This window comes from Salvia hispanica, chromosome 5, assembly GCF_029641045.1.
Source record: "Salvia hispanica isolate PSC_SH4W2 chromosome 5, Shi_PSC_v1, whole genome shotgun sequence".
NCBI lineage: Eukaryota > Viridiplantae > Streptophyta > Magnoliopsida > Lamiales > Lamiaceae > Salvia > Salvia hispanica.
Window position 1 is genome coordinate 24,187,106 of NC_142696.1, and position 12,810 is coordinate 24,199,915.

A 12,810-nucleotide genomic window follows, 5' to 3' on the forward strand; every position below is an offset into this window, starting at 1 on the left:
ATCTTGGTTGTGTTTTACAATATTTTTAAAATTTTGTTTAAGTGATTACTTATTGAGGTATTTGAGTGTTATGTAGATATTAAGTTGTTGATGAATATGTTAGTTTTGTTTGTGACATCTTTGATTGCTATGCTGGAGGTTATTGGATATGTAGATTTTCAACTTATGCAATGTTGTATGATTGCTGATATTAAGTAGATGACATCTACAAGTTCCGAAAGGCAGTTATGCTATGGACCTGAGGATCCATCACTACTCTTTCATCAAGACGAACACATTTCAGCCTCATTGATGGCTGATGGGACATCAAATATTTTCAGAGTTCGTCGGACGGAAACTAAGGTTTGGGCAGTGCCAATACATGAAAATGTGAAGTATTGGCTTGATGTATGGGGTTTCAAAGGCGTGCTGGAATGTAATAGGCCGATGAGGATGGACAATGAGCTTATCACTGCCCTTGTCGAGCGCTGGAGGCCTGAGACACACTCTTTCCACCTACCAGTTGGAGAAGCTACCGTAACCTTACAGGATGTGCAAAGCCTATGGGGTTTGAGAGCAGACGGGCGTGTTTTCACTGGCTATGACTACCGTATCGGATATGAAGATTGGCCCAGCAAGTGTCGAGATATGTTGGGATGGATACCTGACGTAGACACAGAAACGAAGCAGGGCGGATTGCTAATGACATCTCTGATCCACCAAGCGACGCTACCTTTGGATGATGGGCTGCATGATTATGCATACATCCAAAGGGCACGTATACATGCCCTGATCTTGTTAGGAGGACTTATTTTACCGGACACCACAGGGTGCAAGGTCCCCTTTATGTGGTTAAATGTCTTTGACGATCCAAACCAAGTGGCTAATATCAGTTGGGGTAGTGCTGCGTTGGCGTATCTGTATCATTATTTATGCGAGGCTTCTGTAGGCAGGCAGAAGAGGGATTTGGGTGGACCTATGGTTCTTTTGCAGATATGGGCGTGGGAAAGAATGCCCACATTGAGACCATCCTTTGTGATATCGCCTATGCACACGCCGTATACCCCGTGTGGAGCCAAGTAATGTATTTTTTATATTAACTCACTTCATTATTTTTCTTTGGTAACTTTTGACATTAATTTTATGTTTAGGTGGCACGGAGTGACTGAAATAGGAAATGCTCCCTGATATTCAGTTGCTTATTACCGTGATCAATTATCACTGATTCGTCCCGGCCAGGTGAAATTTATTTCCATTATCTTAGTTAATGAATTTATTATAACTATGATTTTTATATTATATGTTTGTTATTATATCCTGATCAATTATCACTGATTCATCATGGCCAGTTGCTAATTTGATTTTTATATTATATGTTTGCAGTTTCTGTTGACACCGTATGTAGATTGTATCTTGCCCGATCACTGCATTGATTCGACCGCATCCTTCTTGTGCGACACTTACTTGGTGTGCTGGTCATTTGTCGAGGCACACGAGGTTGGACGGGTTTGCCGACAATTTAACCGCTACCAGCGTATTCCTGAGTATCATGATAGGATGCTAAAGAATGCCGGACATTTGTGTAAAAGTCACCGTCGTGGGATGAAGGGCGCTGATTGCGCAAAGAAACATAAATTGTACATTGATGAGTGGGATATGAGACACGAGAGGTTCCAATCAACTTTTGACCATGCAACGGCGGGCATGGAAGGTCACATTAATCCGGGCTATATGGCGTGGTACAATAGGATCACGGTGTCATACCTAACTCAACCTGGGACACAGTCTACGACTGGGATGAACGGGTCAGCCTCTTCTATGAAAGTGTTGGTATGTTTTTGTTTATAAAAATGTATTCAGTTTGAAGTTGGTATAGGTTGGTTTTAATGATTTTGCATTATCTAGGTTGAGATGGCTCATGGGATATGGCATTTGACCTCTGAACATGACACTGATCCTCGGTTACGGCAGATTCGGGAAATGGTTGCCGAGGGTCCTTATGCTTCTGTCAAATTTACGTACCTGAGTACTGACCCCAACTTCCAGATTTTGGCCTTCACACTGGGGCCCTTATGCTTCTTCAACACATTTGCCCTCACATGGACCAAAAAAAATTTGTGGTGTATCTGCGGGGACCTTGTCATGATTGCAGACTCCATTGCTTTGAAGATTCCTTTATGCCTATCTGATATAATGCACACCTCCCTCTCGTATTTACCACATGAGTTCTTACATGATCCAAAAACCATGACCAACTGTCATTGGTTTCTTCATCCACCACAGCATATGCAATAGGCAAGCATGTCTTGTTAGCATCAAAACCACAAGCAACAAGCAGCTTACCTTTAAATCTTCCTCAGAGGTGAGTCCCATCTATTGTTAACACCGGGGCAGCCTTCTGGAAAGCATGTATTGCAGGCCCAAATGCCCAGAAAACATAGTTGAACACATTTGTACGTCTCTGACTCAACAGCTCGTTGTGCTTACATTCAACAATTGTGCCCGGATTCTGTGACTGGAGTTCAAACATGTAGCTTGGCAACTGCCTGAATGATTCCTCCCATCCACCATATACAAACTCTATAGCCTTTCTCTTTGCATACCATGCCTTCTTATAACTGATTGACACACCAAATCTGTCTTGAATATCAGCTATTATTGAGAAGACCTTGAAATCGGCACATTGTCGCACATGATGTCGAATACACAGAGCAATCATTGCCGATGAGAAGTTAGCATGATCTCTGTTAGCACGATGGCCTACACAAGTATGTCGACCCACCCACTTTCTAACTTCCCACATATCGTCATGCGCCCTTTGTGTAACTGAAACCTCCCACTTACATTCTCTCGTTTTTTCAGCGTCTGTGGTGCTGATGATGCCTATACCTGTTGCTGTCGTTCCTGCTGGAAATTTGCATACGGTATGCCACCTTCTTAATTTGCTCTCGACGACCTTAAACTGCTTTTCCTGCCACAAACTCCACATAGTTATAGCAGTCTTCACATGAAGCTTGGAATCAAATTTTGTTCCCAACACAATCCGATGCGGCTCTTTCTCATCCCAATACAAATTGTTGTGTTCATTATCAACAACATCATCAGATACTCCAGAAGGACGACCTGGTAATTTGCAAAAGAATTTCAACCCTCTAGTGTTGTATTCTGGAAGTGGTTGTTCACCTTGTACAACAGGTTTACAAGGTATTATCTCATCATCAGAAGAACCATCACCATCACAGAGATCGGGCTCTGGCTCAGTCTCAGATAATGTCGTTGGCTCATTAAGAACATCTGCAACATCTACCTCATCATTCAATCCAACACCAACATCAACAGCATCTACAACATCTCTCTGCTCGTTCATACTATGATCAAAGTTCATATGTTCACCCCTCGCAGATGATCCAATACCACAGTCAGAGCTCATAAGTTCAACCCTCGCCGATGATCCAATACCACAATCAACAACTGGTGGGATTTCTGAACTTCTCACAGGTGAATACTCAACAAATAATTCAATACACCCACTTGAATTTTGAGCATTGTTGAACATAAACATTACACTTGCATCATTGCAAATCACAGAACAGGTATAACTCATACCGGAAGCAAAGACTATACATTGTCTCCATAATAATTCAATAGTGTTGGTTCATATCTATTCTCATCGCATCACATATCATTGCTACCAATTCAGAATAGGAAACACACGAATTTAATACGATGGAGCTCCTCGCACGAGGTGGATCATAACCAATACCCATATGTGGTAGTTGAACTACTCTACCACCCCAATACAAACTCACAAATACTTGCATGATTTCTGCATCAAAAACATTTTCGAAAAACACCAATTAGGGACATTTTTCCTATAAGCCCTAATTTAAAAAATTGGGTAAAACTAACAAATGAAAGCAAAATAAACATGAATAATGATGAATGTAGCTAAATTGAAGTACAATTACCAGAATTTATAAAGAAAATGTTGGAAATCGACCGAAATCGCCGGACATCACCGGAAATCGGGTAAATTCGTCCCTTGCTTCTGCGTCTGGTCTGTTCTGCTGCGTTCTGCCCGATTTTAAAACACGCCCAGAGACGCATAATGGTTATGCGTCATTGCCCAAAGACGCACAACGTATATGCGTCATTACCCAAAGACGCACAACGGATATGCGTCACCAATGAAAGACGCATAAGGGTTATGTGTCTTTACAAAACGCAATATTTTTTGCGTTTCCACTTTAACGACGCATCATCGATATGCGTCTTTCTTTAAAGACGCATCTGCTTTATGCGTTTCATTTAGAGTGACGCATAATGCTTATGCGTCATTGATGCACTTTTTATTTGCACTATAAATACCTGCAAGTATACAGAGTAGGTATAGTATAGCAAAAGGTTAGTACCGGGTATCGAACACGGGGAAGATGTACACAAAGTGTCTATCTTCTACTAGAACTCAATTACTATCTGGAGAAGCAAGAATTATTGGAAACTTTTTGAAAACAGTAAATATTAAAAACAGTAAACAACTAAAAACAAGCAAATCACGGAGAGAAAAGTATAGAGATAAGGAGAATTCCAGGGATGTGCTTTCGCTTTAATGGTTATACAAATTCCAAACTATAATACCCTAGCACAGTTAATACTTTGAAAGGACGAGTCACCTAGCTTATGCTCATGCGATACAAACGTTGATTACTAACATTAGGGTTGTCAATCCTAACACGTAACTCCAAAAAGCTCCTAAGACCCTTGAAAAGTCCTCACTCTCAATTAACAGTGCCGTATTAAAGGAAGCTAACTGTAGTGTCTACTAAGTGGATCTAACTCGCTAGAACTCTGTCACAATTATGAAGCAAGTTGTATTGAATCATACATAATTGTGTCACTCAATTATGAAGCATCATGATTAACTTAGGGAAGAAACAAAGTAAAAACAAAACGGATATTAAATAGAAAACGGAATTGTATAACCAAAGTTGCTACTAACACATCCCTAGAATCCTATGAGTTTAGTTACACATGACTGAATAAACTAAAAACATAGATTGAAGGGAAAGCAATTTGAACATAAAACTAAAGCAAATAAAACCCGTAGGTTGAATCCTTGTCGTTCTTGATGTTCTTGAAATCCTTCTTCAACTCCTTGCACAATTGAAGTACTCTAGCTTTTGATCTCTATGAATGTGTTCTTGTTGTGTGTCGGAAAAAACCTTCTTTTTTGATGAAGCTTGAGGTCCTATTTATAGGGGAAGATTATTCCTCATCATAGAAGGAAAAGATCTTCAAAATTTGGTAAATCTTGGAGCAAATCTAGGGCTGGTCGGATTCGCCGCCTTTCTCCGGCGGGCCGCCGCACCTTGGCCGGCGGTCGCCGCGTTGGAGTCCAGAGACTCTGACCCTTCGGTGGCGGACCGCCACATGTCCTCCGGCGGTCGCCGGGCGAGACTCTTCCCCTAGCGTAAATTTCCGAGGCGGGCCGCCACATAGCTTTGACCACCGGGCGCCGGCGGTCGCCGTACAACTTCGCGGCGGTCGCTGGTCGCCGTCTGACTCCAGATTTCCAGACTATGCGTTTTTACTCCCGTTTTCGGCTCAAATATGCACATTTCTCACAAAACACGTCAAAATACCAAAATGTATAGAATATGCAAATAATGGACATGTAGAGTGATTTTGATGACAAAAACGGACCAAATAATGGCCTTAAAACAGTGCAAAATCCGGCCGTATCAACTCCCCCAAACTTACATTTTTGTTTATCCTCGAACAAAACACTAAAGACACAAGAATAGACGCACGGAATGCACAAAGACTAGACGTCATAATTGCCTCAAAAGATGAAAGAATAGATTAAGCATGGATTAACACAATCAAATCAAGCAAGGCTTAATAGTGCACTTTCATTACTAACTCGTGGAACACCTTGAATTCAAGCACTCACATGTGGCAAACTTCCAAAGATGGGAAATGTTCTTTCTCTCACTCTCAAAGTGTATAAGGGTAAAGTGTAAATCACTCAAATCATGCATCATGCAAAGTTTACCATAGGCTTGCTCACAGTCTAATCCCTCCTCTACTCAATGTGATTAAGCATCAAAAGTCCGAAAGGTCTTTCTTTTCGGTTGTAACGTAGGCTCTTTGGTAGGTGAGGAATATTTGGCTAAAAAGTGACTCAAATATAAAAATATCCCAAGTAGAGTTAGGATGACTCCACTTTTCTAAAACTTAAGGCACTTCTAACACTTTATTTTTCTCCTTCAACTTACTTTCAATCCTTCGTTTTTTTTTTTTTTCACAACCTTTCACACATATTTTTCTTTTTTTTTTTTTTTTTTCTTTGTCTTTCTCTTTCTTTTTTCTTTCTTACACATCCTTTCTCTTTTTTTCTAAGATCAAGCACATATTTGGAATTTTTCTCAATTTCGCAACTTGTACTTTCTTAATATTAAGCACACTACTTTTTATACTTTCCTCCTTATCTCTCCAATTCCTTTACAAAAGAAGATAACAAAAACTATACTAACCCAAGGAATTGTCCCCCCATTTATTTTGGTTTCCAAAGAAAAGGCTTAAAGGCTCAAAATTGGCTCCAAAGGAAAAAATTGAGAGGGTCGAAAATTTTGGATATAAAAGTAGCTAAGAAAAGACGGCCTAACATCCTCCTAAATCAACTTAAACACTATGTAAACTTAGGCAGACTAGGAGCAAGTTCTAGAAACATATACATGCATACAGATAAATCACACAAGAAAGAATTTAAGGCTCAAATCTCACAAGGTAGAAGCACGATTCAAGGCGAACAAGCAATTCACTAATTATGCACCTTTTCACCTAACCATCATATCAAAACGTTAAGCCACACTTAAACATAGATGGAATATAATATCATTGGCAACTTGGTCTAATGTGTCCCTAAGCATGCGTGTTTCTAAGTTCTTCATGTTATGTTCATGACATGGATTCAAGAAAACATTTTTAGAACACAAAAATCTCCTACGGGTTTTTGGAAAATTAAAGCAAAAACAAACAAAAAACAAAAAGAAAACCCTAAACTCACGGTCCACCACTTCATCCCCCCAAACTTATTTACAACAAAGTGTAAAATAAGTTTGTAGAGTCGGTAGGGACGTGAGTAAACTACTGAAAACAAAAACGTACCCTGAAAAATTTCGCGTAGAGGTTGAGCGGGGCGAAATTTCGAAGAATTTTGAAAAATCGCGCTGGAAAATTGTGCCCAGGTGGCGGTCCGCCGCAGCTGTTCGGCGGTCGCCGCACGTCAAAGAAGCTTTCCAGCGTTCAGGTGGCGGACCGCCGCAGAGCTTGCGGCGGTCGCCACGGAGAGGTCAGAACCTGCGAAAATTTTTGCAAAGCACAAAATTAAACCAAAACCAAAAATACTTAAAATTAAAGCAAAAATTGTTAAATCAAGGAAATAAAACGTCTCAAAAACATCCAAAAACATGGTACAAATGCTCATTTAAAGTCATCGAGCTTGACTTCTTCAATCTTGAGGAGGTGGAGGGAAACGGGCGCTAAGATCCTCGAAAGCTCCAACGAGGTACGTGATATCACTCCTCATTGTCTCTCGTTCCTCTCTAGCTTCGGCGGCCATCATTCGGAGCTCTTCATATTGTTGACGCCGATGAGCGTCTTCCAAACGTTGTTGCTCCCAAAATTCTTGTTCCGCCGTGCGCCAATCGCCTTGAGCCGTCCACCCTTGGCGGTTGTAGGCATTCTCCGCTTGTTGCTCCGCCCATCGATTGTCCCAAGTGTTGGACATGTTTTGCATGTAGGAGAAAATTTCTCCTAATTGGGCGGAGGTGTTGACTTGAAACTCCTCTTCCGGATTTGGCCTCCCGCGGCGGCGGTTCGCTCTTGTCCGGCGGCGATGTCTTTCCACTTCCTCTTCTTCTTCTTCCTCTTCTCGTCGTGGTTGGGATTGCGGTGGTGGCGGTGCTTCATTCCCTTGAGCTTGTGAATGCTCCGCGCCCTCTTCATAGTTATCAATGGCATCAAACGCGGAATCCTCATCGGGCTCAAATTGAGGAATGCGAGAGGGAATGTTCCTCTTTCTAAATTCCCCATTGACGGGTTTAGCCTCGATACCTCTCCGGTGGGCGGGTGTGTCGAGCTTCCAATTTGCTTGGTTTGCCCAAACATCGACCTTGGTCAATTGCGGGAGTGGAACGGGAAAGTGATCTCCCGCTACTTGCATAAAATACCCTTGACCCCACTGATCGGTCTTCAAAAGCCCCACTGAAAATAGCACCTCATAAGTGATAAACTTTTCTCCACCATCCTCCGTCATACCGGCAAAAGAGACCCCCAAATGTTCGCCAATTGCCGTAATCAATCCCCCACAACAAATGACGCCCGTCTTTCTTCGTGATCCTATCCACATAGTAAGTAAAGAAGGTCCCATAATCAATTCCCTTCTTGTTGAGTAGGCACCACATCACGTTGAGCTCCGTTTGGGAGACACTTCCCCCATCGATACGAGCAAACATAAGCTGAGTCATAGCACGATGGAGGTACCTCAAGACGGGGTTGCGAATTGATGAAGACTTGGCATAGCCCGCTGCATGCTCTTGCTCATTTGTCATCGCCCCCCAAACCTCTGAAAATTCATATTCATTGTCCTCTTCGGGGTTGGGGTCGAAGCAATGGAAGATCCCACTAAGCTCTTCCATGGTGAGCGAGTGCCAACGGTTCCCTAAGCGGAAATCGATGCTAAGTGGAAAATTTTGGCGGCGATCCTTAGTGACCTTTAGCGAGCTTAGGAACTCGAGAGTATACTTTCGAAACGATGGCCACTTCCTTTGGAACATGTAGACGAGGCCATTCCCATCACCCACGTCGCACAACTTCCAAAAATCCTCCATGATCCCCAAAGTTTGGAGAGGGAAATCGTGGGGATATCTAGAAGGTGCCGTCTCTCGGGCCGACACTTTCTTCCACATAGCCTTTTGCTCTTCCGTGGCAAGGCTAATGCCATAGTTCTTCGCATTCTCTGGTTTCCCTTTTGATCCCATTATCCTACAAAAGAAATTACACTCTTAGAAGAGTACCAACAAGTAGGAGATCAAAAGTTCCCCCAAACTTGCATTCAACCAAGTAGAAATCAAGAGATAAGAACTTATATGCACGCTTGGGTAAAATAGCATCCTAATTTCTAGCATAATAACATGTTAAGCAAAATCAACAAAATTAGGACACAAAAAATCATCCCCCAACGTGAATTCATCCCCCATGCAGAGACGTATCAACCAAATATCCATAAGAACCAACAATCTCTACAAAATCACAAATATTGCAATTCATGGACGTAATAATAGCCTCACAATGCTATGAACATGATTGCAACTTTTAAACATTATAAACCAAGAGAGAATCATCATTCACAACTTAATAATCACCAATCAAGCAAAATTTAAACCATAGAATTCAAAAATTCATACACATAGTCATCCCCCATCATGAATTAAGAGATTCTACCGAACAATTCACCCAAAATAAAGCACAATCCATGGAAGAAGTAAAGCAAAACTCAGAAATTGAGTTAGGATTCATACCTTTTTGTGGAGAGAATTTGTAGAAGAAGAGATCTAGACTTTGAGAGAATCGAGAGAATGATAGTGTGGGTGTGTGAATTTGGTGATTTATATAGGTGGGGGTTGTGTGCAAGGAAGGAATTTGAGAAGGAATGTGAAAAGGAATGGAAAACATACCTTTTATGGCTCACTCCCGTCTCTGGACTGCGTGTGGCGACCGCCGCGTCTCTCGTGGCGGGCCGCCACACGGGCCTTCGTAAACAGCAATCCTGGCGGGCCGCCACGGCCCGTGCAGCGGTTACTCTGGCCCGCCCTAAGCCCGATCCTTCCTGCACATGTTAACACACGTGTGGCGACCGCCGTGCTTTAAGTGTGGCGACCGCCACCCGTAAAATATTTTTTTTTTTTTTTTTTTTTAAACATAACATAAAAAAAAACGAGAAGATAAAAAAAATAAAAGAAAATTGGGTTGCCTCCCAATAAGCGCTTTTGTTAAAGTCGTTAGCTCGACTTGAAGTGGCCCACTAGTTGGGCGGATCAATAACTCGAGTGTTGAAAATTGGCATAGGGAGCAACTTGGTCCCTAGCTTCTTCCACCACTTGTACTTCCCCTCTTTGGTTTTGATGACGTATATCTCGGGGTCCTCTTTGGGTGTTTTCTTTCTCTTCTGTTTCTTCTTCTGTGGAGCAGATGTAGAAGAATTAGCATCACCCTTTTTAGAAGAGTGTCTTACCTCTTTGACAATGTAGATAGTGGAGGTAGAAGGATCCTCCGCTTCAAAGGGATCTTTGGGCTTGGTCAAGTCGGTAGCCATGACTGCTCTGCACTGTTGTTCCATTTTTGCCCGCTTTGCCTCCTCAAATTTTAGCATCTCGCGCTCGATCTTATAGGTGGATTGACTATGATTATCTCTGATTGTAATCTCGCCACGACCTACATCAATCAAAGCTTTGCAAGTGGCAAGAAAATCTCGCCCTAAGATTAGAGGGACGTTCTTGTCTACTTTCATGTCAAGCACAATAAAGTCGGCAGGAAAAATAAAATCATCGACTTTAACTAAGACATCCTCAATCATACCTACAGTCTTGATGGACGAGTTATCGGCCAGTCTGAGTGTTACATCTGAAGATTTGAGTGGCCCGATGTTGAGCTTTTCGTAGTACTTCAGTGGCATGAGATTGATGGACGATCCTAAGTCGCACAGTGCTTTGTCAACCTTCCCTTCTCCAATTCGGCACCTAATGATGAACTGGCCCGGATCTCTTTGCTTCACTGCCCGTTCCTTTTGGATGATCTCGCTGCAATGATGCGGTAACTTAAGGTCGGCTTTAGTCGGCTTTTTCTTCCTCATTACCGCCTCCCTTAGTAGCTTTGCATACTTTGGTATCTCCTGCAACGATTCAACAAGAGGAATGTTAGTATGGACCTTGCAAAACATGTTAAGGAAATGCTTGAATTGCTCTTCAAGCTTGAACTTCCTCTTTGGCTGAAAAGGGAGTACAATCCCGTTGTGCCGCACAAGCCCCTGCTTAGTGGACGACTCTGCCGTCTCAGTGGTGGGCCGCTGCGTGGTCTGCGGCGGTCCGCCGGCGACTGGGCAGTCCTGCCTGGTTGGTGTGTCTGCCGTCTCAGTGGCGGGCCGCTGCGTGGTCTGCGGCGGTCCGCCGGCATCTGGGCAGTCCCCAGATTTCTGCTTTGCCACCTATTTCTTGTTAATATCATCCACTCTTGCTGCTGCCTTTGCTCTATCCTCATCTAACTTCTTCTGAATTTGCTCCATTTGAGTGGTAATATTGGTTACATCTGCCGAGATTGTGTTCATTCCTTGCTCGAGGTTGTTTATCCTTGCTTCGACCACTCCGATCTTGGTGTCATTAATCTTCCTATCTTGCGTAATTACTTCCAAGATCTTCGTGATTCCTTGTTCATACTTATCTTCCTTCTTCATCGGCTCAACCACTCCTCCTTTGCTAACATTAAATCCTGCAGGGGGTTGCAAGTAATTATTGTTAGAATAAGAAAGATTTGGGTGCGGACGGTTCCCATTATAATTATTGAAATTGCCGCCCCCCTGATTAGGGCGATAATTGTTATTGTAGTTTCTGGGACCGCCTCCTTGCACGTAGTTTATTTCTTCCACAGTTGATATGGCAGTTTCGGGTGCATTGACTGCCACTATGGAAGTTGCCGGAATTGGATCTTCCTTCCTCGAGATGTCCATTTGATCAATCCTGACTCTAAGTTCTGCTAACTCCTTAGCAAAAGAACTTTCCTCGGCCTCTTCTATGGCTGCTACTCTTCTCGTGGCATGCCTTTCCTTAGACCACCCCCGACTGTTGGTGGCGAACTCCTCGATCACCGCCATGGCATCCTCTCCTGTCTTTCTTAGAAATCCTCCATTTGCCCCTGAATCAAGCATAGCACATATCTTCTCGTTAAATCCATTATAGAGGATTCCTACCTGATGGTCTATGGAAAAACCATGGTTTGGGCACTTTCGAAGAAGAGCTTTGAAACGAGCAAATGCCTCATAGAGGGGCTCGTCATGGCCTTGTGTGAACTGAAAGATCTCACTTTTGAGCTTCAAAATAGTGCCTGGCGGGTAGTATTTGTCGAGGAAGGTAGCTACGATGTCCTTCCATGTGGAGACCTTTTCTGGTGGCATACACTCAAACCACTCTTTAACAGAATCAATCAATGAGAATGGAAAAAGTCTTACCCGTATGGCATCGTCGTCGACACCATTTAATTTCAGAGCGTTTGCGATTTCCACGAATTTGGAGAGATGGCGGTTAGCATCTTCAGTCGCCCTACCTGCAAAAGGAGTTTGCTCGACCCTTTGGATAAGGGGCATGCGTAACTCAAAATTGTTAGCATCAATACGAGGGCCGTTAGGAAAAGTGATCATATTCCCATGATTGAACATGTTCATCACAGGTAATGTTTCTCTGTTCTTCTTTTCCATGGCTTCTCGGGCTGCTCTCTCCGCATCTCTCTCATCCATCAGCAACTTCACCATCTCCTGCAGCTTCTCAATATCTGTTCGGTCACCCATTGTTCCTGATCCTTTTTCACTTCTTATTATTCTACGAGTTCTTTCAAGTTCTAAATCAAGCGGCTCTAAGGTGTACTTCCCAGAACGCGTTCGCATACAAAACCTGCAAGACTCGAAAACAAAAAACAAATTAAACTAAAAAAATTAAAACAGAAAGCAATAAAAATAAAATGAAAGCGATTAAAATCCAAAGTAGTAAAATTATCCGTTTG

General features: G+C 42.6%; 1 protein-coding gene and 1 non-coding gene across 2 annotated transcripts; both read left to right on the top strand.

The window, feature by feature from the left end:
- Positions 1–1,156: 1,156 nt before the first annotated feature.
- Positions 1,157–2,274, top strand: LOC148926486 (uncharacterized). The gene is made up of 3 exons (XM_089059148.1): positions 1,157–1,186; positions 1,363–1,809; positions 1,885–2,274. The coding sequence occupies exons 1-3, from the start codon at positions 1,157–1,159 to the stop codon at positions 2,272–2,274; spliced, it is 867 nt and encodes a 288-aa protein (XP_088915274.1).
- Positions 2,275–12,020: 9,746 nt separating this feature from the next.
- LOC148926487 (small nucleolar RNA R71) lies at positions 12,021–12,127 on the top strand. Its single transcript, XR_016131895.1, has one exon. It is a non-coding gene; the product is annotated as a small nucleolar RNA R71 (small nucleolar RNA).
- The last annotated feature ends 683 nt before the right edge of the window (positions 12,128–12,810 follow it).

Coding starts and splice junctions, on each gene's coding strand:
- LOC148926486 (XM_089059148.1), top strand. CDS start 1,157: ATGCTCCCTGATATTCAGTTGCTTATTACC. Junction 1,187..1,362: donor ATATTCAGTTGCTTATTACC/GTGATCAATTAT, acceptor ATATGTTTGCAG/TTTCTGTTGACACCGTATGT. Junction 1,810..1,884: donor CCTCTTCTATGAAAGTGTTG/GTATGTTTTTGT, acceptor TGCATTATCTAG/GTTGAGATGGCTCATGGGAT.